At 54.2% G+C, this 22,909-nt stretch overlaps 2 protein-coding genes across 2 annotated transcripts in view; one reads left to right on the top strand and one right to left on the bottom strand.

Annotated features, from left to right (window-relative positions):
• LMX1B (LIM homeobox transcription factor 1 beta) overlaps positions 1-1,548 on the bottom strand; it is an 87,112-nt gene extending 85,564 nt beyond the window's left edge. Inside the window, exons 1-2 of the mRNA XM_071574593.1 lie at positions 1,015-1,548; positions 507-693 (exon numbers count right to left, since the gene is read on the bottom strand). Of these exons, the coding sequence (XP_071430694.1) occupies positions 507-693; positions 1,015-1,153 (326 nt within the window). The 5' untranslated portion in view covers positions 1,154-1,548. The remainder of the gene's footprint in view (positions 1-506; positions 694-1,014) is intronic.
• A 2,239-nt stretch (positions 1,549-3,787) lies between these two features.
• On the top strand, positions 3,788-4,870 carry LOC139681369 (uncharacterized). Its single transcript, XM_071574718.1, has 2 exons — positions 3,788-4,093; positions 4,505-4,870. Exons 1-2 carry the CDS (start codon positions 3,788-3,790, stop codon positions 4,868-4,870), a joined length of 672 nt encoding a protein of 223 aa, XP_071430819.1.
• The last annotated feature ends 18,039 nt before the right edge of the window (positions 4,871-22,909 follow it).

Below are 22,909 nucleotides of genomic sequence, written 5' to 3'. Positions count from 1 at the left end.
GCAGCCACCGACGGCCCCGCAGAGCCCGCAGTCCCGCGGCCGGGCAGTGACATCAGGCGCTCCGCGGATCGAGCTGGCCTCGGGCCTCCCGGGGCGGCTCCGGGACAGCGGGCAGCGGCGGGACGGGGCTCGCCTCGGGCAGGAGGGTGCCGCGGGGCGGCTCCGAGAGCGGCGCTGCCTGCGCAGCCGGGACCGGGCCGCCCCACCGCCGTCCCCTCCGACAGTGTCGCAGGGTCCGGACCGCAGCGGGCCCGGGGCGGGAGGGCAGCGCCCTAGCCGGGTCGGGCGCCGCGGCTTGGTGTCTTCGGTCCCATCTGTGCCCGCCGCGCCGCTTGCGCCGGGCTCCCGGCTCACCGGAGCCGCCACCCCGTAGCCGCGGGCCCCGGCGCGGGGCTGCTCCGCTCCGCCAGGCTCAGCCCGATCGGGAACGCGCTTAGAGCCCGCAGCGCACCCCGGGTCGGACCGGGCTGCCCCGGTGGGACCCCCGCCGCCCCCCGCGCCCTTACTGTTGGTAGTCCTGCTTGCAGTAGAGCTTGCGGTCCCGGAAGTAGCAGCTGGTGGTGAGCGCCTGCTGGCACGCGGCACACTGTAGGCACTCTTCGTGCCAGGAGGACTCGTTCACCCTCATCAGGAACCGGTCCGAGATGGGCCGCTGACAGCCCTCGCAGACGGCCTGGTGCTGGCACTCCGACCCTGCAACGGCAGAAGGCGGCGTTAGGCGCCGGCCCTGGCCCCGACCGGCCCCGCTCCCAGTCCCGACACGGCCCGGCCCCACTTCTCAGCCTCAGTCCCGGGAAGCCCAGCCCGCCCGGCCCAGCCGCTCGGCGACACCGAGCTCGACGGCTGCCGCCGGCACCGCGCCCCACACACGCGGAGACAGTCCCGCGCCCGGCGCCGGTACGGGGCTGAGCGGCTACAGCCCACATTAGCCCGGGCCCCTCGGACCGCAGCGCCGGGGAGCGAGCGGAGCGCGGGGCCGCTTTCGGCGTAGCCGAGAAAGGACCGGCAACTCACCCAGCAGCACTCCTAGTGTGGCCGGCCCCGAACGCAGGGGGTGGTCTTCCATTTTAATGCCGTCCAGCATCTTGGCGCAGTCCGGCGGGCCCCGCGGGAAGCACCTCTCCAAGGACTCGGGGCCCGTCGCGATGTCCATGGGCGGCGGCGCGGCCCGGCGCTCTGGACGGCGGGGCGAGGCGCTGCCCGGCGGCGGGGCCAGCTCAGCCCCGCGTCGGGCCGGGCGCGGGGACACTCTGCGGCCGGGAGGAGGGAGTCGCTTTTATTTTTATCTGGGAGACATGAGGAGCGTTTCCTGCCCGGGCTTCCAGAGACGGGGGGCAGAGGCAGGAGCCTGAGCCGCCGCCCATGGAGCCGCCCCGCTACACGGGCGCGCACATGCCGCGCACACGGCGCCGGGCAGCCGCGGTGTCACCTGCTTGCCGGCAGCGCCAGACACACGCCCTGCGCGGCGCGGAGGACCCTCCTGGGGCGGGCAGGGCCGGGCGGAGCGCGGGCGCGGCAGGCCGGGCGGGGCGCGGAGCTCCCGGCTCTCCCAGCCCCTGAGCCGTGCGGCGGCCCGAGGAGCCGCGCCGTTTAGAGCAGGGGCCGCGGCGGAGGAACACACCCCCCGGCGCCTCACCCCTCCTCAAACTTGCTGACATTTGAACTCCATTGGTGCGCGCCGTATCGCTGCGCCGCGGTGATCCGTCTGCTCGACGTCAAATAGTGCCCTGGCCCCGCCGGGCCCCCGCGGCCCCCGACGCGCGGCGGCGCCCGGGGCGCGGGGCTCTGCGCACCCCGGGGGCGGCTGAGAGGCGTGGGCAACGCGGGCCCAGGGCTGGCCCCCGCGGCGAGCCCCCGCGGGCCAGGGAGGGGGAGAATGATCTTGGCCGAGGGTGACGGCGGAGCGGGGCCCCGGCTGCTCCTCTCCCCGGTCCGCGCCCCGCACCGCTCCCGGTCCGACGGCGGCTTCTGGCTCCTGCCCTGTCCGGGGTAGGTAGCAGCGCGCGTCCAGCGCCGAGCCGCGGGCAGGTGGCGGCGGACCCTCCTTCGGGGTGCTCGGCCCCGGAGGGGATCCGGCTGCGTCCCGCGGACGGCGGCGACGCGACCGGCCCCGGAGGGGATGCGAGAAGGGGCGCGGGGGGTTGCGCCGCTCCTGCCCTTGTCTGAAGGGCTGCCGGCGGGAGAGCTCGGACGGAGCAGCGGCTTGAGAGCTGCGGGTGGTTCCGCGGCTGCGATTCCGCGCCCGCGCCCTCGCGCCCGCTCCTGTGGCAGAGCTGCCCGCTCGGGTTGGCCACTAACGCGTTTGGCCGCGAAGGGGCTCGGTGCAGAGCGCGGTGCGAGTGTTCGCACCCTGTGTGTGTGCGGGACAGCCCTGTCCGAACTCATCGCGCGGGGATTCCCTCTGAGGAAACAAAACCGACGGGAAAAGCGAACCTCACCGGCCTGCCCGTGCTCACGGAGCGCCGGACCCAAGCCGCCACCTCCTCTTTCGGTTTTGTTTTTTTTTTTTTTTTACGGGGAGTTGTGTTTTGTTTTGGTTCTTTTTTTTTTCTTTCCGATACCGTTAACAATCTAAATCTGAGGAAATGAAAATCCAGAAAGGATTCCATGCGGAGATTCTTAATGTGTGCCATGACCCTGCCGAAGAAAGGAGTTTATTTTGTAATGCTCCCAAAATATTGATACTTAATAAGCAGGACAAGTGTTAACCTGAATTACTTAATGCTTTTGTTTTACGGATCTTAAAATAAAGCCACTTTTTGTGCCGTTTTCGTAAGCAAAAATCTCTGAAAGAAATTCGTGACTTGGTTTTAGTTAAATATTTTAGAAAGGGTTTTCAGTAATAGAGCTTATTTGGTTTTTGTTCTGGAGAGTACAAATCTGAAAATCTTTGTCGCTAATGCTGAAAAAATAAAATATGATTATTTAATTCCGAGATCAAGATAAAGGCTGCTAAAATTTCAGAGTTCAATCAGCAGTGAAAAAGCTGCTTGTTCACATTAATTTTTTATATTCCTTTCCTATTTTCTCTTAAGGATTCAGAGTTCTCCATCACACAGGGCTTCCATCAAATTATCTTCTACAGCTGCGAGGAAAATTAGAGCCCCTGTTTCTGTAGGAGTTTTCGTAAATTCTCGTTATAAAAAAGAACGAAAAAAAGAAAATCCAAACCCAACCAAAATGCAGCTCTGAGTGACGGGACTGGGAAGCAGAACGGGATCCCCCAGCCCCGCAGCCGTAGCAGTAATTCCAGCTTTGTTCATGGGCTTTTACTCGCAAATATCACACCAAATTGCTTCTTGCTGTGTGTGTACGAACACTGCGTCGGATAATTGTTATCCCTGCTCCTGCCCTGAGAACAATTCAATGAGGCGTCATATCGGTTTATATGATGCTTTTAACGAAAAACAAAATGCAATTAAAACACCCACGCGCAAAACCATCGCAGAAATAAACCCAAACCAGACTAACGCAGCCCCCGCTCCCAGAGGCTTCCTTCGAATTCTCCATTTATTTGCAAGACATATCCCCTTGTTTTGGGTTAATTTTGAAAGTCGAACAAGAAACGCAGCCAGTCTCAATCCTGCCCTTCCCGCAAGAGGAAGAAAGCATCGGTTTAACGAACAGGGGTCGAGCCCGCTGCACCGACTCTCCCGCGGGCCTCCGGGACGCGCAGCCTGGTCCCCGCTCCTCGCCCGTCGGTGCCGCCCCGGTGCACACGCACGCGGGTACCCGGTGCTGCGGGGGGGTCAGCGGAACCCCGGCCGCGTGCGGGACAGAACCGCACATGACGCGGGGGGACCGCGGGCGTCTCGGCACGAGGGCAGGCTGGCGCCGGACCTTCTCCGCGAAAGCGTGCGGGGCCGGCGGGTGCGTGTCTGTGCTCTCTGGCTGCCGCAAAGCGCGTGCGGCCCCATCTCTGCCCAAACGCGTGTATTCTCGGCTGCTAGCGCGCGGATTATTCCCGGTACCGACGTGCACCGCCCGCTCCCGCGGTGACGTGGGCGCGATCCGCGGGGTGCCCGGCGCTCCGCAGGCTGCGGTGTGGTGCGGGCCGTGCGGTCGGGCCATGCTGCGCGGGCTGACCCGCGAGGTGCGCGGCTGGATCGGCGCACGCGGGGGTGTCCGTGCGGGGAGGCTGCGGCGGCGCTGCCCGGCGGGGCTGCCCCGGCTCTGCGGGCCCGGTGCCCGGTGCGGCGGGGCCGGGAGCAGCCTGCCCCCTGCCGGCGCGCGGCGGCACGGCCGGAGCTCCGCGGGGTCAGCCGGGGCGAGCGGCGGGGCCGGGGGGAGCGGGCAAAGGGGAACGGGGTCGACCGGCCCGTGTGCTGCCCAGCGCGGAGACGGCGGCGCTTCCCGGCCCTGGGCGGGGCGGATCGGCCTCCCTCCTCATCGTGCGCGGCCGCCGGCCCCAGCTCTGCAGCACCTCGGCGGCGGGACGCTGGGGAGAACCCCGGGACAGCTGGGGGCCACCGGCTCACTTTGTTCTGTTTTTCTCCACCCACAGCTGGAACCTGCAAGTCGCTGCCCTCCGGAACGCCGTCCTTCCCCGCTGGCCAGCCGAACGCCAAAGCGTTGGCGCACGGAAAAACGCCCGTGGCAGGAGCACTCGGGGAGCGCCGGGGCACCGGGCCGGCGGCACAACGGACAGCTGCCCAGGTTCGGCACCGGCATGGAGACCGGCGGACTCCCCTCTGGCGGACTCGCCATAGTCCCCAGAACCGGGAGCTCCCCAGACCGGCTCTGCAGCCCACAGCTCCGACTGAGACTCCGGGGGCGGCAGTCGCCGCCCTGGGCCTCCTCGTCGCCGGGCTCTGTCCCCGGCCGCTGTCGTGCGGGGCAGTCCTACCACCTGGCCCCACTGGCTCGGTAGCCACGGCAGAGCGGCTCCGGCCCGGGAGGAGCCCCGGCCACGCACGGCGGCAACGGATCCAGCCCGCGCTCCACCCCTCGGAAGGATGGATGTGAACGAGCTGCGAAGTGTAGTTACTAATAACAATAACAATAAATTATCGGGCTCTTGCTCAGTAGCGCAAACAAATGCTTCATGAACCACGCGGAGCCTTCACGTGCCCCGCAGCCGACCCACTTTGGACTGGCCCGTCCACCGACCGGCTGCGCCCCAGGTTTGGGAAGGGTTCCTGCTAGCCCGACAGCCTCACGGAGCTGGTGACCGGGCCAGTGACCGGGACTGGGCCGGGGCCAGCCAGGGCGGCTGATGGGGAAGGTGGAGCCGACGGTATCCGGCAGAACGCGGTCGGAGGCCACGCCGCGTGAAAACCGTCGAGTACCGAGCCGGTGTTTTAATTAAGTAGGATCTCTTTGATATAGGCCGCCCGATGCTATCTCTGCGCGCTGTTCCCGTCACGGCGGCATTTGGGTAGGAAAATTGCTGAGAGAGGCGGATCGGGCAGGGCGGCGGAGCCGCGCCGAGAAGCCGGAAAGCCCCGGGGAGCAGCGGGTGCTGCGCGGCGCTGGGAGTCCCAGCCCCGCCGCGGCGCAGTGCCGCCGTGCGCCTTTTCGGGGGGCCTGCAGGAACGGGAGCCAATTTACCATGATTAAAGGCACAGGCGAGGAGGCGCCACGCATTTGCATGCGCCTTCATCTTCCCTAAATAGATTTTTGAGGTCAGGGCGGTAGACAGGCTTAAGCTTCGCATCCCCTCAGCCGGCTGAGCGCCCGGCCGGGCGGCCTCAGGGCATGGAGATCTCGAGCTCCCCCCCGCCCGAGGGAGCCGCAGGACCCGACCCGGCACCAAGGCCCCGCGGGGTCGCGCTACTCCGCCGCGGAGCCGCTCCGCCGCCAGGCCTCTCCTGCGGCGCCGGGCGGCTCCGCGCTGTCCCCGCGGCTCGCACGTCGCCGGGCGCGACGCGCAGGGGCTGCACCTGCGGTGCAGGCTGCGCCTCGGCCTCACCAGGTCCCCGTGTCTCCCGGCCCGTGTACCGGCGCAGCTCTGTCCCTCACCTGCCCTGAGCCGCACGGTCCGGCGGTGCGGGCAGGCGGCAAAAGCCTCATGACAGCAGTGGCGGACGCCAGTCACGCCCGACTCGGACCGAACGGAAGCATTCTCGCTCCGGCCGCTCGCCCTCCAGGGGTTCCCGTGGGCAGGAACCCGACGGGGCGCGCGGGCCGAGCCCTGTCTGGCAGCAGTGTGTGGCGCACATGTGTCCCCGCGGCAACCGATGCCAGGTGCGAGGCCGGGGGCAGAGTTTACCGCCAGTCTCTGACGGCCCCGCGAGTTTCCCAGCCCAGGGTGCTGGGGTGGGGGTGTAAGTGGGATGTCTTTTCCCAGTTCAGGGCAAATACCTTCGTTACACTGGGAAATTTAACCTCTCCTTGGAGCTGGATCCATTATACGGGTTTAATATCCGCTCTTTTACAGCTCAGTGTTGTAAAAGGCAGCAGCCAGGTCTGTGAACTCTGACATGTGCACCCGCGGGGAGCTGCGGGGGGGACAGGACCTGCCGGCGCGGGGCACGCCTGCGAGCGCAGCCTTTCATCTGCGGGGCCTCTGCACCAGCCCCGCCGGCCAGAGCGGCCCACAAGGGCCCTTGGGGACCCTGCCGAGGTCGTGGGGTTCGACAGCCCCCGAGGCGTCCCCGGGGATCTGGCGGAGCCCCATCGCTCCAGGGGAAAGGGCTGGGCCGGCGCGGCAGAAGCCGTGCCCGCCTCGGCGGCCTCTCCCGCGTTGCCACACGGCAGGTGCCCCAGGAGCGCGGGCAGACGCCAGGAGCCCCCCAGGACCGCTGCCTGTCCCGGGACTGTCGCTGCCGGCGGGATGCGCTCCCGCAAAGCACCAGCTCGGAAAAGCCGCGATTCCCGCGCGGGCGTGAGCGGAGCGGTGCGACGGAGGGACGGGAAAGGACGAGGCCACTCCGGCCTTCCGCTTTTTCTCCCGAGAATTGTCAGGTGCGTGGAGCAGCCCGGGCGGGGCACAGGGGCTGTCCGCGGGGACCGGCGAGCGCACGGAGCTGGGCGGGCGGCAGCGCGGAACGCGCGGCAGCGCTTCGGCGGTGCGGCGGCAGCGCCAGGCTGCCCAGCAGGATCCCGGGACCCGCGGGACCCCCCGCTCCCCGAGCAGCATGGCCTGCTCCCGGCCCGGGCGGGATGCTCGTGCCAAGTGGTGCTGGGGGCCATCAGACCGGCGCGGCGGCGGGAGCGCTCGGGCGGCTGGACCGCTCGCCGGATGGAAGGGGGTTCCCGTCAGAGGAGCCAGCTCCTTGGAGGCGGAGGGAGCTGGCCTCTCCTCTGCTTTTCCCAGGCGATGCGAAGTCATTTCTGTAGGTTTAAAGGAGGAACTTAAATATAACTCGATTTTCAGGGAAAGAAATTGTAACAACGAGAAATCGTTTCCTCTTGGTGCTGAGAGGCCTCTCCGTATGACTAATGTTTCCCCACGCCGTGCCTAGGGGAGCGCGGGCCGCTGCCGCCCTGAGCCTCTCTCCTTCCCCCGCTGGGGCCGCCCTGAGCCCCGCGTGGGGCCGGCGTGGTGCGTGTGCCAGGCAGGACCACGCAGACACCGCTTCAACGTCGCGCCCTTGGCACACCCACGAAGCGTCGCTACCTTGGCGCTTCTTGAAGAGAGACATGAAAAATAACGCATTTGGTAGGAAGAGGGAACGAGAAGAGAGGAGAGGGCTCTGTCTACAGACGGCGTCGCTTTTAACGTTAAGATGCGAACAGCAGGAGCGGCAGTCGGGGGTGACGGCGTTGCAGTGGCAGCTGGGGCTCTCCAGAGGTGTCTTTGTCAGTACAAAACCATCACTTAAAATGGAAAATATCAGAAGCCGCGCGAATAAGCAGCGCTGCCCTGAGCGGAGCGCTCTGCTCTGGTTTGTATTAGCGATCATTGCGCTGTCATTGAGGAATGCAGGGGTGGAAGGATTTGCTTTGGAACTCCAAGTACATGCGGTAGAAGAGAGAAACAAAACGCTGCACCCTGCGTGCCGCACGGAAAGCGGGATAACGCTGAACAAGCCCCAAGAGAGGCTGAGGGGTAGCCGGGGAGGCCGTCCCACTCCCTCGACGAGCCAACTCGTCCAGGAGCTGCTCTTGCCCCGCTTCCCTCAGACCCTCCTTTTCTCCAGCACCACGCGTCTGGCGGCTTGTCACGCCGAGCGGTGTGTGATGAAAGTCCCAGCGTGGGATTCCTCACCTGCTGCCAGCTGATCGCTCGAGAGATGCACGAGAGGCTGCAGGCTCTCCTGACAGAGTTTCCTTGTCCTCTTGCCGTATTTTGCGTTGTCTACGTTATCTGACATGCTGGGTGCTGGCAAGGCGAAACCTGGAGCAGCCCTTCGAGGGCTCTGGGAGGAGAGGGCTCCCATCGCCCCGCTCCCGCTGCTCTCTCTGCTGCCCGCACTCCTGTCCCGTTTCTGTCCCATGACGGAGGGCATGGAGGAACACGGTTATTTTTTCCCTCTCCTTATCAATAACACAAACTTACTGCTTACTGTTTCTATTTATTTAGAAACTTAAATTTATATAAACTCAGCTGTAGCACCAGATTGACGAGAAAACCCAAGTTGTTTTCCTGGAAGAACCCCTCTGACTCCGCGGCTCAGAGGTTATCACGGACAATACGTACTTTCACCTCAGCCTCAGTTAGTCAAGGACAGATGACCCCATCTTACACCCCTCCCTGCAACACAGAGTTGCTCCTCTCAAAACGAGGGACCTGCATGGTTTTCACTGGAGTCTCAGTGCCCGATTCTGCCTCAGTCGAGAGGTTTTGGTGTGTCGTAACCCTGTGTGAAAAACGGGGAGAAAGAGTCAGAGGGCTACGGAACTGGGTCCCTGCTCCTCGTCCAGTCTCGCCTTTGCTCTTCCCGCAGACATTCCCTGGGTATTTCTGACATTCAACCTTTGTGTAACACACAAGGAACGGTGTTCACCAGGAACACCAGGTTATCCGACACATGCCCACCGAAACAGTCACATCTACCACAGACTGGTAGACCGAACTGGGTGAAAAGAGACCATACAGAGAGAAAAACAGTGGATGGAGAACTTCAAAGTGTGATTTTCGATGTGACCCCTGCAATTGTGAACTCATTCGTTTGCAGTCTCAGTCACCTGAAAGCTCGGGGTCAGCATACCACCTCCCACCTCCCCGGTGATGACCTTATGCTTTGAAAGCAGCGAGTTCCAGAGTACAAACTCCGATTTGTTCTGTCACTTGCCCACGTAGAACGAGTTCCGCGCGTGCTCAGCGTGCATCGTTGCTTAAGTCTGCTTTAGAAAACAAAAAAAAAAACCAAGCCCCGACCCCAAACAGCCCGTCATATAAACTGATCGATAAATGCATTTACACTCCTGATTCTGGCTGCAGCAGTGCGATCGAGGCAGCGCAGGGGCTCCGCTCGATGGTCGTAGGCGAGCCCCGCACCGGGACCAGTCCCGCTCTGCACCCTGCACCGCTCCGGGCTCGGGGCCCTGGGGGCTCGGAAGGGGAATTAACAGAAGGAAAGGCAGGACACAGCCGGCCTGCCCCTCTCGCGGTGTCTTCCCCCTGTGGAGGCTCCCGCGCTGCACAGCCCCGGCCGGCGAGCGGGACCCCAGGGCAGCTCCGGTCTCGCTCCGGACGGCGGAGCCGCGATCTGCTGGGGCAGACACTGAGCTCAGACACTTAAATATCAACAGCACACCAGCACCTGGGTCTTCATTTTTACTAGTGTCAAGGAATAAACCCATTCTCATAAACGTAGGGGAAGACCGAATATCTTGATGCTTTTTCATATTGACAGGGTCTAAGATTACTCTGGAGGCCAGTGCAGCCCGTCAAAGGGACTTCCACGTCATGTTTTCCTTAGCTGTGGAAGTTAGTGAAGTGAAGGATGAGGGGTCACACACTCAGGTTCCCTCTCTCGCACGGAGCAATCTCCACGCAGAGCACACGGAGGGCAAGGTTCCTCCCTGAGCTGATTCCCAGCCACCAGCACACACCAACAGCCTGTAGTGCCTTCAGAATTTCGTTTCTGACACCTTTTATGCGAGCGAATCTATTCCCTGCCTTTGTGCAGTCAAAGATGCTAAGAAAATGTGTGGTTAATTAGTAAGATATATTAAAATATTTCGTAAGATATATCGATAGAAGTTATTGGTAAAATATTAAAATGCTTCTGTTAAACATGAAAAGACAGTTGTGAAGCCGATAAGACCTTGAATTTTCAAGCTCAGTTCCACAAAGAAACATTGCACGTTAGCATTTCATTGTGACGTCCGAAAGCATTTCTTCTGCCAGAGCAGGAGGTACGAAAGGCAAAACATGGTAAAGATGAAGAGGAATTTTCAGGGTAACATTTTGTTTCCTTGTGGCAGGTGAAAGACACATAGAATGCTTGGTGCTAAACAAAGCTTTCGGTGCTCTGAGACACAGAGTTGAAAACACTGTGTCCACCAGCAAGAATGTGTGTTTCTAAAATACAATTACCTTGGAAAAAATAGCATTTTAATTACAGTTACAGTTGTTCTATGAGACACAGATGTGAACGGTTAAAAAGTTTATAATGTGCCTATCAGTAAAAAAGCAAATATTAATGAAATGTGTTTCACTGATGGGATTTGATTGGCATGCTGTATTAATTACAGGATGTTCACCTCTGAAACTGCAGTTCTAATCCTGATAGTGTCCGGGGAAAACATTTTAAAGCTTGTTTATACACTCTAAAGTGAGCTAGAATCAGGTAGGCATCTTAAAAACAAACAAACAAACAAAGTGAGGCTGAATTTCAGCCCTGGTTTCACTACAGTGAAATACGTAAAAAGAAGCATCTGCCGACACATACTTTCTAGTCACCATCCTGCAACACCAACCTGGAGTGTTTACAAACACTACTACATGCAAATCATATCTGCTGGATCCATAATTTGGAAGGAAAAGGAAGATGTTACCCAAATTTCTCTTGCATGACACAGCAAGACCCGCAGATCTCCAGCAGGTGGAGGCAGGAACACTGCTTGTTGTTAGTGAAATAATAAGAATAAAATAATCATCAGGGGGAAGCTGGTTCCAGCAGCACTAAGCCAAGGTGCTCAAAGTGCATCAGAGCTCAAAAGAGCAGTTTAAAAGCATGGGATCTTAAACTACCCTTTATTTTCATTCCCAGTGGCTAAAGCAGAGGATCCTTTCTGGTCATATTTGTAAAGTTTAATTTGCAGGCAGAAAAAGAAAGAACTTTCTTAACCTCAAAGCATTGCTCAGGATGTGCCTGTGTGCAGGGAAAAGCCAAACTTCACCCCGCTGAGCATCCCATGTGGATTCTACACAGACTGAGAGGAGACAGGACCATGGGGCCAGAACCAACATTAACAGCTGCAGTCCCGGGGCAGGCTTCTGGCTTTAGCAGAGATTCTGTCCCCTCCCAGCCTCAGGCACCTCACATCCCAACACACCCACAAGCAGGGGGACACCGGGGTCTCCTCCTTTCTGTGCCCATGAGAGCATGTGCTGCTCTGCCAGGCTCTGATGGCACCTGCGGACCGTGGGAGAGGAGAGCTGAGCTCTGCCAAGGGGAGAGTATTCAAACCCTTTCCATAGGTAAGGCATGGACACAAAGAGAGAACAAGTCATTTATTTAGAGCCCAGAGACTTTCAGTGCAAAGAACCTCTTTGGCTCTTAAGCTTACACTAAATATTAGGGCACCCTCTGCACAAGAGTGAAGAAGAATGAACCAGCACTGCTAACCAGCAGTACTAACGTGCAGGGAGGACAAGCAGCACAGGCAGCCCAAGCCCTGCAGCCACCCCCTCCTCAAGGCCTCAGCCTTCTCCCCGATTATCCTGGACTGCATTCATGTCACCAAGACCCTTGCAGGTCACATCCAGGGAGCCAAAGGTCCATCAGCTGGCTGATTCATGTGGGATCCCAAGGGATCTGCAACACCTGATGCTGATGGTGGGCTGGTTTAGGTAAACAAAGACCATCAGTTTACAAAGAATAAGGATGTGTTTTTCTCTGGAGGAGAAACACCAACATTTGAAGCAACATCATGTCATAAGCAACTTAGTCCCCATGTCAAAATGGGAGTGGGAATAAACAAATCTGCCCTAGGATGGTATTTTGAACAATAAATCCCATTTTAGTATATTCTGCATGTTCTGTGGTCAGGTGTTTTATGTGATTTGAATACAACTCCACTGGCACATTAAAGTTTATTGGCCTTGAAAATAATGGCTGCATCACTGCTGATGGAAGAGTTGGTGTTACACTGTCAGTGAGTATTTTATTTGATCTCTGTCTTAAATAGAATTCAAACCTTTGGACTCCATATGAGTCGGACTTTAGCCTTTTCCTGTAATTATTTGGCATCTTGTTAACATTTTATGAGCACATCTGCTTAAATAAACTTATTTGATGTGCATTTGTTTTGGCTGTAGCCTGCTGCATAGGATGGATGTGCTTTTCTCTTTGTCTTTTGAAAGAAATCAAAATAAAGCTGAACAATGGAACTGCAAGGCGAATAAATTGAGTGTTCATTTCATTTAACAACAATACAATACAGTTGAAATCAAATATATCTGACAAGATTATTTACGAGGATTTAATATTTATACACTAAGTGTAGAACATTTGGGTAATTACAACTGTAAAGCATTGATTTGTTTGCCAGTTGCATTGACTGATTGACACTGGAGGACCACAAGCACAATGTGTGTGTAGTAATGCACTGTAAAAAAGGCTGGAGTTTTAGAGGCTTTTCAAAACCATCCTTTTACTCTTTTTATTCATTTTCTGAATACTTTTAGAGAAATAGAATATCTTCAGAATTTTTCCTGTTTGCATGAAAAGATCTTACTCATTTTTGTCTCTGAAATGGTTGCAACATGTGGAGAAGGGGCATGGGGAGGTTGAGGGACTTCCAGCCCTTCCCAGCCGCCTGCCCAGGGGTCTATGGAAGGAGAGCACATGTCCATCCTCTGCTGCCATGCCTCTCCTCCCCCAGAGTGTCTGCAACCAAGGGGCCTCACATACCCTCCTGAACACTGCTTCAAGAATTCATTAAGCAGAGCACATTGGGCACTCTCTGTACCTCTTTAAAACCCCTGATTCATCTCTTTTCGATCTGTCAGTACCTTTGGTCATGTACTAAAACTGTCGTGTAAGCACTCAGAGCTCTACCTTGAGTGTCCTGCCTCAGGAGCAAAGCTGTCCTTGTCACATCCAGTGCAGCCCCAGGAAAGGAAAATGACAAGTAATAGCAGAGGAGGCCTGGGACAAGGTCTCCAGGATGGTGGAGGGAAGTGCTTCCATTGGTTTTGCTGAGGTCTTACCTGGACATTCACCTGCCTCAATCCCTGAGCTCTGGTGTTGGCCAAACCAAAGTAGCCAGCACAAGACAGGACAGACCTGGGTAGGAGGACAACTCTGCTCCCCTCAGGGAGGCACAGCCCAAGCAGCACAACTCTGCAGAACCATCAGGCCAGTTAGTAACTATCCTGTACCAAACCCAGAGGCTTTTGGAAGCACTTGAGTTTTTTCCATTTCTCCTGGTAAGCTGTTTTCCCCTAGTCCATGGAGATAGTGCTTACACCAAATCAGCACAGATTCTAGAATGTGCCTGGGGCAAAATGTTACTGTTCCAACACCTTTCTTAATGAAGCAGGCTACTGCTTATGGTGGATGTGGTCTTTTGTTTTGGTGCAACAGGTACTGATGTACAGGTCACTCAGAGTGCAGAAAATAAATGTCATCTGTTTTTCTAGCAATTGTAATACCATCTCCTCACAGGTTGCCACTGTTAGATTGTAGCAGAAAGATGCAAAAGAGTCACGCTTTTCCTGCTTTAGTCTCTGTGTTCTCTGTATCACACTTTGCACAGAAGTGTCAGGGGTTCCTCCTGGGTTCCTGTCTGATATGGGCAATACACTAAAACAACAGCACTGTCAAGAAGGCACAGTCAAATAAAATTACTGACACAAAGTTGGAAAAGACTACCAGACATCAGAAAATGTGTCAAAAATTATGGATGACTGTCAAGCACAAGTTTGCTTGTGAGCATCTTAACTGAGGCAAGTAGGAAGAGGAGCTCTCAGACTTTGGTGCACACAGCCCAGGAGTTTTGCAATAGGGTTTGCTGAGCATACCCCCCCTCTAGAGCTCAGGGAACCATGTGGCCCACAGTTACAGAATGTGCCACCACTCACCAGCCCCAGTTTGTTTAGATCAGAGGGCCCGAGAACCAGATTGTGCCAATCTACTACTGCACACGAATGTCACCTTCCATGTACCTCCTGCTATTGCTGTCGAGAAGGCAACGCCTCTGAGGAAGCCTTGGACAGTGGGTGCTGGCACCAATGCTGCATCCTCTCTCTGAATCTGCTGTTCAAGGCAAAGTGTTCCGAGTGCAACCTTGGTGATGTTGAGGATAATTCCTGCCCAGCTGAGTAACTTTTCAGAGCTCTCTGAAGAAGAAGGAATATTTCGGTGCTCAAAACCCTATTGCCACCCTCCCAGATTACTCTCCAGAAAAAAAACCCCACAACTATTCTGTCTCCCTTTCCCTGTATACTTCACCCCTCAAGCTAAACTACCTCCAAACTTTCCAAAAGCCACCATTTTCCACCGGGTATTGTGCTGGTAGAGCTATGCATAATTATTCCCTATATTAATTTCAAAGCATCAGGAAATAAATGAGAAATTTTTTCCTAATCGGGTCAAGTCAAGCGCCAAACCTGCACCGTGGGAGAAACGCTCCAACCCTCAAAGCTTTCTTTTCTCGCTTGGCTCCATCTGCTGCTGCCGCCGCAGATTGCACACGGCTGAGGCACCAGCCCTGCTCCACCTACCACCAAGAATCGTTTGAAGGCTAATTCTTCAAGAGATTAGGCAAAAATCTACTATCAAGCGAAAGACAAGTGCTTGTGTGTGTTTACCCCGAGGCGTTTTTACTTCAGAAGTGTGAAGTGCATTACAGGGTAGGATAACTCAGTGGAAAGTGAGCTGCTTCACAATGAAAAGCATTTTGGAGCCAGTTTAATAACCCACCATGAGACCACACATCAAAATTGTATTTATTTAGGGAGCTAATTGAAACAGAGCCTGTAAGAAGGAGCCAACATCAGAAGCGAGATCCAGTTAAGATCAGAGAATGTGTGGTGTCTGTGGGCAGAAAGAGCAAACAGTGAGGCCGAGGCTGGTGCCCTCACCCAGGCAGCATTCCCGCTGGGAGGGGGGGCTGCCATCGGGAGCTGGTTTGTCAGGGAAAGGCTTGTTCGCTCAAGCCTCTGGGTAATTTCCCCAAGTGGTGATACAGAGCTGCTTCCACCAGTGCTGGCACTCTGTCTGCTCCTGGCTCTTCCAAGTCCCTTGTCCTTTGTGCCAAGAACCTCATGACAGAGCCACGCTGTGCCCTCTCCAAGTGCCAATGGAGCAGAGGGGCAAAGACATTTCACATTTGCTTTGACTGAACAAATGATTGGGGATTGTTTGACTGTTGTCTTTTTGTCTGTCTGTGCTGAAGGACATTCTAAGCTTTTTACCAAAGGAAAAAAACAAAAACAAGTGTCAGATTGGAAAAGCCTGTCATCATTTAAACTTAAACAAGCATTTTGGGGCAAAATGCTGAAATTCTTATTCAGAAAAAAGCTTCAAAAACAGGTTCTTAAGATCCACTTAGGTGGTTTAAAACCATTAATATCAATAAATAAATTTTGAGCTTGTCTCGTGCTCTCAGAGAACAAGTGGCACTGTGAGGTCTGAGCTGTAAATACAAAGATTGGAATCTCAGAGCAAGGAGTCCAAGAGCTCCTTGGAGCAGGGGCTCTAAAAGTACTATAGAACCCCATGACATCCATGATAAATCCCCAGTGCTGTATATAGGGGGATAATAGTCACTTATATAAGAAAAGACTGAATAAAAATGCCATGGGAAAAACAGTTGCATTTTGCCTTTTGTTTTCACTTTGGAAAAGCATTTTGAGGCTCATATTTTGCAGAATTTAGTTAGAAACCCATGGTTGTTACTGGGGTGAACACCTTCGAGGTGAAGTGGCCAATGTCAACCAGTTCCCTCTGTTGTGGTCCCCTCCTCCCAGCATGGGACAAATACTCCTAGGTAAAACTTGCCCTACATGTTAAACTGACAGTGTAAGTAGAAAAGTCTTTTTCCTTTTGGTTTAAATGAATCCTTGCCACTTAAGCTCATGTTTACTTTTATAATATGGACTCTGTGTCATTTATTGCTCCCAAAGGGACTTCAAATACCATGATGGTTATGAGTGAACCTGCAAATATACTTCTGAACTGCTTGTGATTTATCCTGGTTCTGATTGTGCATACTAACACAGCTCTTCTGAACCTCTTCAATGCTTTTAATTATTAATTTCTGTACTTTGTGTTGCACCACATGACAGTTATTGCTGCTGTGGATAGGAATTACTGTGTCTGTGCTCTCTGGTAACAACACTGTCATTGGGAATTTCATATTTCAGGCTAACTGCTGAATGGCTTTGGAAGAGCTTGGACCTGCCCTCAGCAAGGGGACACGTCATTGAAATGAAGGCCCTTTTGCAGGATCAGGATGCTGTGGAGTGCAGAGCTGTGGAAGGAAGGTGAGACCAAGAGGAACTACAAAGATGCACAGTGGAATTAGAAGGGCACCTTGCTCTACACATATGCAGCACATCTCCATCTTCTGAGTGGCCTCAGACTTCTCTATAACTCCTGTTAAAGATTATACAAGAATGGGATGACCCTACATATAAGCAACTTTTAATTTCTTGGTGCCAGTTGCCACCAGCTCTAACTCCTATTAAATCCTTGAAAAGGCCAACAGATCCAAACAGATAATAATCTGAGGGTGTCTGTGTGCCCACCTGGGCTGGTGAGACTTTCCTGCAGTGCTGGATGAATAACACACAAGAGTGGAGTCCTCGCTCTCCCCAGCAGCAGAGGTCCCTCGCTGTGGCAGGGTTTGCATTGCCCCACGTGCTAAAATGTGTCCATAGCTCTGTCCTGCTCTGCCTCATGCAACCAGCTTCCCTTGGGACAGTTGGAAATTTTCCCACCCTAGACACACATCCTGCCAAGTGCTGCCTGTGGGGTCAGACCCATGCACCAGGGATGCTGTGGGACTGGGCCCATGCACAGGACCTTCAGCAGTGACCAGGGGAGAACCCGCCCTCTCTGCTTCCTCCTCAGTTACTAAATCTGTTTAAACTAGGAGAGGGGTGAGGAAGTGAGACCTTTTGGAGAAGTCACATAGATGTTTGTTTTCCTTGAGGGTTTATATCAACACTGGTCTTGACATTTTGCCTCTTATTATGTGTGGCTCTTTAAAAGGTGAAATAATATTTTCTTTTGCTTGAGAAAAGGACAAAGTTCAGACAAGGCACTCAACCCAAAATCATTTTCTTCTTTCTCAACAGTTTACACATTGTCTACGCTACGGCTCTGCATAAAGTGCCACTCTGCAAACAGAAGGCGCCTGGCAGGGAGACACAGCTCCCCCAGAGCCACCAGCCCACCCAGCTGCTCCACGTCCCTGCCTGCCCCACAGGCAGCTGGCACACTGCACGTCCACCCTGGAACGCAGGTGACTGACTGACTCCAGCACATCTCACAATCTCTGCCCACTGAACCTGCCCTCACCTGGCAGAAGCCTGTTGCCAGCACAGGCCTAAGTGGACACCCACAGTGGGAATTACGCCTCTGCCCAAGCTGTGCATGCTGCCCAGCAAGAGCCTCCTCTGCCTTTTCCAGCCATGGCTTCCAGACCAAGGTCTGGCAGGGAAGCAGCAGCAGGGACAGGGAAGTGTCAGACACAAAGTTACTGCTCCTGAACAGGAGTCCTGGGACAAGAAGGAATTCTACCTTAGCCCATACTGATGTTTAATTAGGGTTAGTCTAACTCATGTGACTCTTCACATATATCTCAAAGGGAGTAAAACCAAAAGCTTATTTAAAACATAGACTTTAAAATAATTTTTATGTTGCCACTCACAAAGAAAAGTCATCTTAGCAGGAAAGCCTGGAATAATGTACTTGCCAAGGCCCTGCTGTGCCTTTGAGGTGGGACGGAGGAGTTGCCCAGGGTGATGTAACCTGCCTGGGTGACTCTGAGGTACCGACACATTACCATTACCTCAAACCAGCTGTTCAAATGCTGTAGGACATGCCTTGGACCTCTGACCCATGGGTGAAGTGGGAATGAATGCAAATCCCAATTTCCCAATTATTTGGAGGGTGAAATGTGACACTGGAATTAGTGGTCACCAATCAGGATAACAAGTTAGCTGAAACTTTATCTTTCTGTACTTAAATTATTGGGAAATCATCTTACTGCCCTGATGGAAGAGATACCAATCATACTCTGTTTACCAAAAAGCTGCAGGGTCCACCACTATCCCTGTCCAGGTGCTGTAGCTGCCCTGGACACAGCCCCAGCTGCCCTTGCCCTGCAGCCCCACTGCAGCCCACGCTGCACCGTGTGTGGCTTCTGCCTGGCACACATGGGAGTGGAGCAAGCACCAACACATCTCTGCTCTTGAAGCCACCTAAGTGATCATGTCTATCAGGCATTTGTCTACAGACAACACAAGTAGTTTGCTGTCAAGTGAGAAGCAAATGAGAAGTCAGAAGCTCTCCAAGTCCCCAACGCCGTCTGCTGTTGGCGCAGGTTACCAGCCATGCTTGGGAAGGGGGGGTGAGACCAGGAGCACTGTCCCACAGTGTCCAACAGCAGCTACAGCTCTGCTGGCAGGTTGGAGTTGAGACACAGACCCCTGCCTGCCCCTTCACCCCAGCAGGCACAACTGTGCCCTCACACCACAGCACCTGGGCAGACTGTCAGTAGCAAACCAGGACCACAGGTGCTCTCAGCATCCACAGAGGTGCCTCTGCCCTGGACAGCTGTGCCGTAACTCTGGGGCCCTGTTACAGCAGTGATGGCATTCCAGGGTAAGGCTGATGCTTCTCTGAGTTTAACAACTTATGATAAATATGGTGCATGATGTCAGGGTAGGATTTATCTTTTCCTTTTATTCTACCAGCTGTCAAACATGTTTGATTTTTCTCAAGCTTTGAATATTGCAGGAATTTAGCCAATAAATACAACTGATGATGATTTTTACTTTGGTTTCAAGCATCTGCCATTCATACTGAAGCCTGATTAAAAATATAAGATTATTTTTAGTTTCAGAATGTGCCAAAGCCTTACTGCAAATACATGGTGTGAGTTATGAATAATTAACTGGAAAAAAAATCAAGGTATATTGAGCTCCATAAAGCTAATGAGTGAATCCTCCCTAGAGCTCTGCCTTGGCTGAGATGCACCCAGCATGCAGAGTGTGGTGTTGCAGCTGTGCTGCCTGTGGGACAGCCAGTTCTTCAGGTCTCATTGAACTTCTGTGTTTTATCCAGTCTTACTGGCCATGAGTTACAAATTAGTGACTCCCTACCCCATAAACAAATTCAGCATACATTCAGAGCATGCAAATCCTTTGGAAAGTGATGGGGGAAATGCAGAGCAGGTCTCCAGGTGGTGGCAGGAGCAGACAGGACTGTGGAAATCCAGTTTTCTCTCTCTCCATGGGGGGCTCAGTGGCTCTGCATGTGGAGAGAGGTTGCCCTCCCTACTCAGCTGGGTCTGTAGAGATGCAGCTTTTGCACAGCATAATCCCTGCCATCAGCACATGCACACACAGCCAGTGTCTCTCCAGTGGGAACCTACCCCAAGCTCTGCTGGCACCTCCCCACAGTGATACTGGGGGCCACCAACATGCCTCCAGCTCACTGTGGTTGATCCTCCCTGTGTTCCATGTGCACAGAGTAGGTGTTAAAAATGGCTTTTCCCGAAGCTGTGCAGCAGATAGGAAGGTGTGGCATGGAGCAGGGACTCAGACTGTTACTCCCCATCTGTGCCAGGAGCCAGTGGGCAATCAATCCCATAGGATAGGCAATCCCATGAGGGGAACACAGGAGATTCTGGGACAAGATGGAAGGAGGTGACAGGGCTGTGGGCCCAGTGCTTGTGGTGGTTGCTCCCATGCCTGTCATACTGCTGACTCCTGAGCGTTTAGGATATGGAGATGCAGGCAATGAGGATCAGTTGTTTCAGGGATTCACTTGCTTTTGCCCACCTTAGAATCACTTCTAGTCTCTTGGAGGGAATTGACACTGACAGGACTGAATTGTCTGATAATAAATTTATCAAGATGTTAATGATCATCAGCTTCTCTGTGTACTACTTGGCAAAATCACTACAGGTCTTCCTATTAGCTGGAACTGCTACCCATTTAGGGCTTGCTTTGAAATTTTATCTTTCCATCTTGTTTTCTGTTTCCTCCTTTTTTTTTTTCAGAGACCTCATCTGTTTGCCAGCATTCTCTGATCAGCATCTCTCATGTGTTTCCTATTAGGGCTATGATGTGTCTAGCCATTTTACTTCTCCTGCCCTTTTAAGTGGTGTCAGTCTTTATGCTTTGCTACTAGTTGCCTTTTATCTCTGCAGTCTCCAATTCTCAGCGCACATCATTACCTAACTCTTGAACTACCTTTTTCTTACTCACTATGACAAATCTCAGAGGCCTGTGGCAAGCTCTTGCAGGATGTAGATAACGATGCCTGACCAGCCATCAGGAGAGGTGGCTTTCTGCGGAAAAACAGAAAGACTCAGCTGTGGATGTGGATGGCTGCCAGCCATCTCTGGAGCTCAGCACGGTCTGAGTATGAGATCACAGAATATTCTGAAGGGACCCACAGAGATCATAGAGTCCAACTCTTAAAGCAATTAGCCCATACAGTTATCAAACCTGTATGAACCTGGTGTTTGTAGGACCACGCTCCAACCAACTGAACTGATCTCAGAGATGCACTGCCAAATTTGAGCAGAGTCTGTGGGGCCCACAGTAGAGAACCCTGATCCTTTCTACCAGTGTGTGGTGCTGGCTGCTGGGCCCAGGGTAGCAGCTGTGTCCCTCCATGAATACCTAGTTCCCTCCTCCAATTCCCAGCTCCGGGGTGTGTGGCCTGATCCATCACCCCATGGAGCAGCACAGCTCACAGGGAGCCCAAGACACACCTGAAGGCTGGTGCTGGAGCCTTCAGAGGTGTGAAGACCTTGTTTAAATAGGGAAAAGCCCATCAAAAGATATCAAGTTGTTCTGCCCCATCAGTCGGTCACCATCAGTCACTCCTTGCCCCCACGGCAGCTCCAGGCCACACTGCACTTGGGGACCTGCTGCAGCAGTAGCAGCACTCACAAGGCTGTCCATCTTCAGTTGCTCCCAAGAAGAGAAGGGCAGCTGCCGGGGCTCTGTCCCTCAAGCAGTAACACTGGCCACAGGATGGGCTTGCAAAGCCCTATTGCTCACATCCAGGGCTGACACAGCCCCACCACCTCAGCAGAGCACTCAGAGACCAAGTGCCTCATCAGCTTCAGTGGTGCCACCCCTGCCTGGCCACAAAGCAAGAGCCAAGCTGCCTCTGCCCCAGGTGCAGGCCACAGAGTCAGCAAGAGAGGGGTCTCCCAGGTGGGGCTGCAGTTATGCTTTGCATACAGCCATGCTGGCACAGCCATTCCCAGCTTCAGGAGAGCCCAGAAACCTCCTGTGAAAGCCCCCAGAGCCCACAACTATCTGCTGTCTCACTCGTTCCCCGCACTGCCCACACCCTCCTCGGGTGCTCTCACCCCTGTGCCAGGTTCGTGCTTCAGGGTTCAGACAGACACTGAAGTGGTAACTGCAGCAAAGGCACAAAGCTGCTCTTGCTCTGGCTGGAAACAAATCTACTCATTACTCCTTGGCAAAAGTCAAAGCTTTCTATTTTTGTAAGAACAAGACTAGGTGAAGCAGAAGGCAGCGGATAGTCTCTTTGTACAGCTGTCTTTAGTGGGCAAGTGCTCCTGGGTGTGCCATGCACATGGCCATACAAAGCCTCTGGCATTCCTCAAAAATGCCACAGGAAGAGCTACACAGTGACACCAACAATGCTGAGAAATCACAAGACAGTCCTCATTTTTCAAGTATGAAGTAAGTTATAACTGTATAAGAATTCAGCCCCATATTCTGAATCAGAAAGCTCTTCCAGCTCAGTTTTCCAGGGAATATGAAAAGGATTTTGTGCAGTGCAGTTTGTTCAACTCCCTTTTCTTAAGCTAGTTTTCAACAAAATCATCCAAAAGCCATTAGTTTCATTGTATGTATCATGCAGGGTTATTTAGTAGCTCAGGAGGAAAATTTAAATGGACAGGTGCTTTAAATTACAAGATGGTGAAGGTGGTTAATAAAAAAAATACTAGAAAACATTGGTAATCTTATTTCAGGCTTGAAGTAGGTTCTGTGACTGATGGGCAAATGGCTTGGAGAAACACTGAGACCTGTCAGAAGTGGTAGGTTCAAAATGCATTCAGGAAATCAAGCTGCTCCCCAGAGCTCAGCGCTCAGCACACACTTCCCAGACATTATGCACCTTGAAAACTATTTATTTCCTCCTGGATATTTGCACTGTGGGCACAATTAATTACATCTTGCAAATGTCCTGTATGTGTGACACAGAGAAACCTCAAAACATGTGCATTTCTTGTAACAACCTGAAAGGTGTGAGAACCATAATGGGCTGTCTCCAGGTATGCTGCAACCAACCTGGGGAGAGACAGAGCCTGCATTTGCACTTCTGTACCCTGGGCTGCACAGACACGAGGAAGGAAGAGGAGACTGTCCCAAGCTCAGGGTGCTTTGGCTATAACCCATAACCCTCTTCCTCACTGCTTGGAGCATCTGCTTTGTACCCAGGTTGTGTGCCCAGGTCCCACCACCAAAGGAAACCCAAGCAAGAGGCTTCTTGCAGCTGAGCACCTGCCACGTTTGCTGGCCACAGGCATTACCCAGAACCTGGGAAATGGCCTCAGCAATGGCTTAACAACCTCCTGCCACCCCCACAGGCTCATGGGTGGATGCAGTGCACAGATGCAG

This window comes from Pithys albifrons, chromosome 20 (genome assembly GCF_047495875.1).
Source record: "Pithys albifrons albifrons isolate INPA30051 chromosome 20, PitAlb_v1, whole genome shotgun sequence".
Taxonomy (NCBI): Eukaryota; Metazoa; Chordata; class Aves; order Passeriformes; family Thamnophilidae; genus Pithys; species Pithys albifrons.
Note: the sequence above shows the minus strand (reverse complement) of the source record. Positions and strands in the feature narration are given on the sequence as shown.

What these genes read in the sequence shown, in the direction of transcription:
- LOC139681369 (XM_071574718.1), top strand. Translation starts at nt 3,788, where the DNA reads ATGACGCGGGGGGACCGCGGGCGTCTCGGCACGAGGGCAGGCTGGCGC. An exon ending in TGCGCGGGCTGACCCGCGAG is followed by an intron (nt 4,094 to 4,504) that starts GTGCGCGGCTGG and finishes CTCCACCCACAG; the next exon opens with CTGGAACCTGCAAGTCGCTG.